This window comes from Microtus ochrogaster, unplaced genomic scaffold (assembly GCF_000317375.1).
Source record: "Microtus ochrogaster isolate Prairie Vole_2 unplaced genomic scaffold, MicOch1.0 UNK987, whole genome shotgun sequence".
Lineage (NCBI taxonomy): Eukaryota > Metazoa > Chordata > Mammalia > Rodentia > Cricetidae > Microtus > Microtus ochrogaster.
Genome location: NW_004950085.1, coordinates 1 through 1,327, shown reverse-complemented (window position 1 = coordinate 1,327; position 1,327 = coordinate 1). Strand labels below are relative to the sequence as shown.

The window sequence follows — 1,327 nt, the reverse complement described above, 5'->3', positions numbered from 1 at the left end:
TCATTATCCAGAGTCCCCATGGCACCTGTGGAGACTGACACACATGATAACACAGGGGAGGGAGAGAAGGAAAACCGTCCCAGTGAGGAAGAAAACTCAGTTAAAGGAAAATGACGACTTCAAAAACCTCCACATTTGCCCAGGGCTCCACACGTGACCATTCTAGGAAGAGATAGAACTGGGGTGTGGGATGGATGCAAACCTCACACACAGGCATCTGGGAGAATCTATTCTTAGGAAAGTTCTAGAAACTGGGGGAAGCAGCCTAGGGTGGGGAGTCCATGTCTCCCATCAGGTGAAGGAGACTCCGGTCCTGGTGTGTAAGGGCTGACACACTCAGATGACAGGACTCGGTGTCCACACACACTGGGTGTGACAGAGAACCCGGCCTGGGAGAGGCCACGGCTGACAGAGGTTGCAGACTGAAGGAGCCACTGTTGGTGATGTCGGGATCCTCTCTCCTCCCTCCTGAGACAGATGTGGAACTGTCCAGGGAGAAGGCTGAGCCCTGGGAGGTCAGTGCAGTCCCTGCCATGCTGGATCAGGAGACCCAGGGACCCTGTCTGTCCTCAGAGACAGGGGCATGACCCCAGTGAGGGTTTCCTCTTCCTCAGGACTGAGCCCAGCCCGAGGGCAGAGGGAGGAGTTGCCCGCGGCCCCGCACCTGTGCGCAGCAGTGTGTCCTTCCCGTTCTCGAGGTATCTGCGCAGGTACTGCACGCACTCGTCCTCCAGGTAGGCCTTCAGTCTCTCTGCATAACCATCCCGCTTCCACTTCCGCTGGGTGATCTGCGCCGCCATGTCCGCCGCTGACCACGTAGTCAGGTCGTTGTTCAGGGCGATGTAATCTTGGCCGTCGTAGGCGTGCTGATAATATGCACGGTAGAAGCGCCCGTCCGACTCCACCTCACAGCCCAACGTCACCTGGAAGGTGTGAGAGCCTGCGGGGACCTCGCGGTCAGCCCCGCCCACCTGTTCTGCCCGGGATCACCCGCGGCCCCGCCCACCGGCAGACTCTAAACCGAAAGGGAAACCGGGTCCGGTCCCCGCTCTACTCCCAAACCTCGGACCTGGGATCCGGGGCGACTCCATCCTGCGCAGAGGCAAGTGGAGGGGTCGTGACCTCCGACCGCGGTCACTCACCGCCCTCGCTCTGGTTGTAGTAGCCCAGCAGGGTCCTCAGGTCAACTCGGCAAATCTGCTCGTGGTTCTTGGCTCTCTGTGTCTGCTCCCCCCAATACTCCGGCCCCTCCCGCTCCACCCACGGCGCCCGCGGCTCCATCCTCGGAGTCTCCGCGTCGCTGTCGTAGCGCACGAACTGCGTGTCG

The 1,327-nt window shown here is 60.6% G+C and overlaps 1 protein-coding gene across 1 annotated transcript in view; it reads right to left on the bottom strand.

The window, feature by feature from the left end:
- The window catches only part of LOC101997254 (RT1 class I histocompatibility antigen, AA alpha chain-like), a gene marked incomplete at its 5' end in the record, with an annotated part of 4,334 nt that extends 3,012 nt beyond the window's left edge, over nucleotides 1–1,322 (bottom strand). Inside the window, 2 exons of the mRNA XM_005372301.1 lie at nucleotides 665–940; nucleotides 1,143–1,322. Of these exons, the coding sequence (XP_005372358.1) occupies nucleotides 665–940; nucleotides 1,143–1,322 (456 nt within the window). The remainder of the gene's footprint in view (nucleotides 1–664; nucleotides 941–1,142) is intronic.
- Nucleotides 1,323–1,327: the final 5 nt, after the last annotated feature.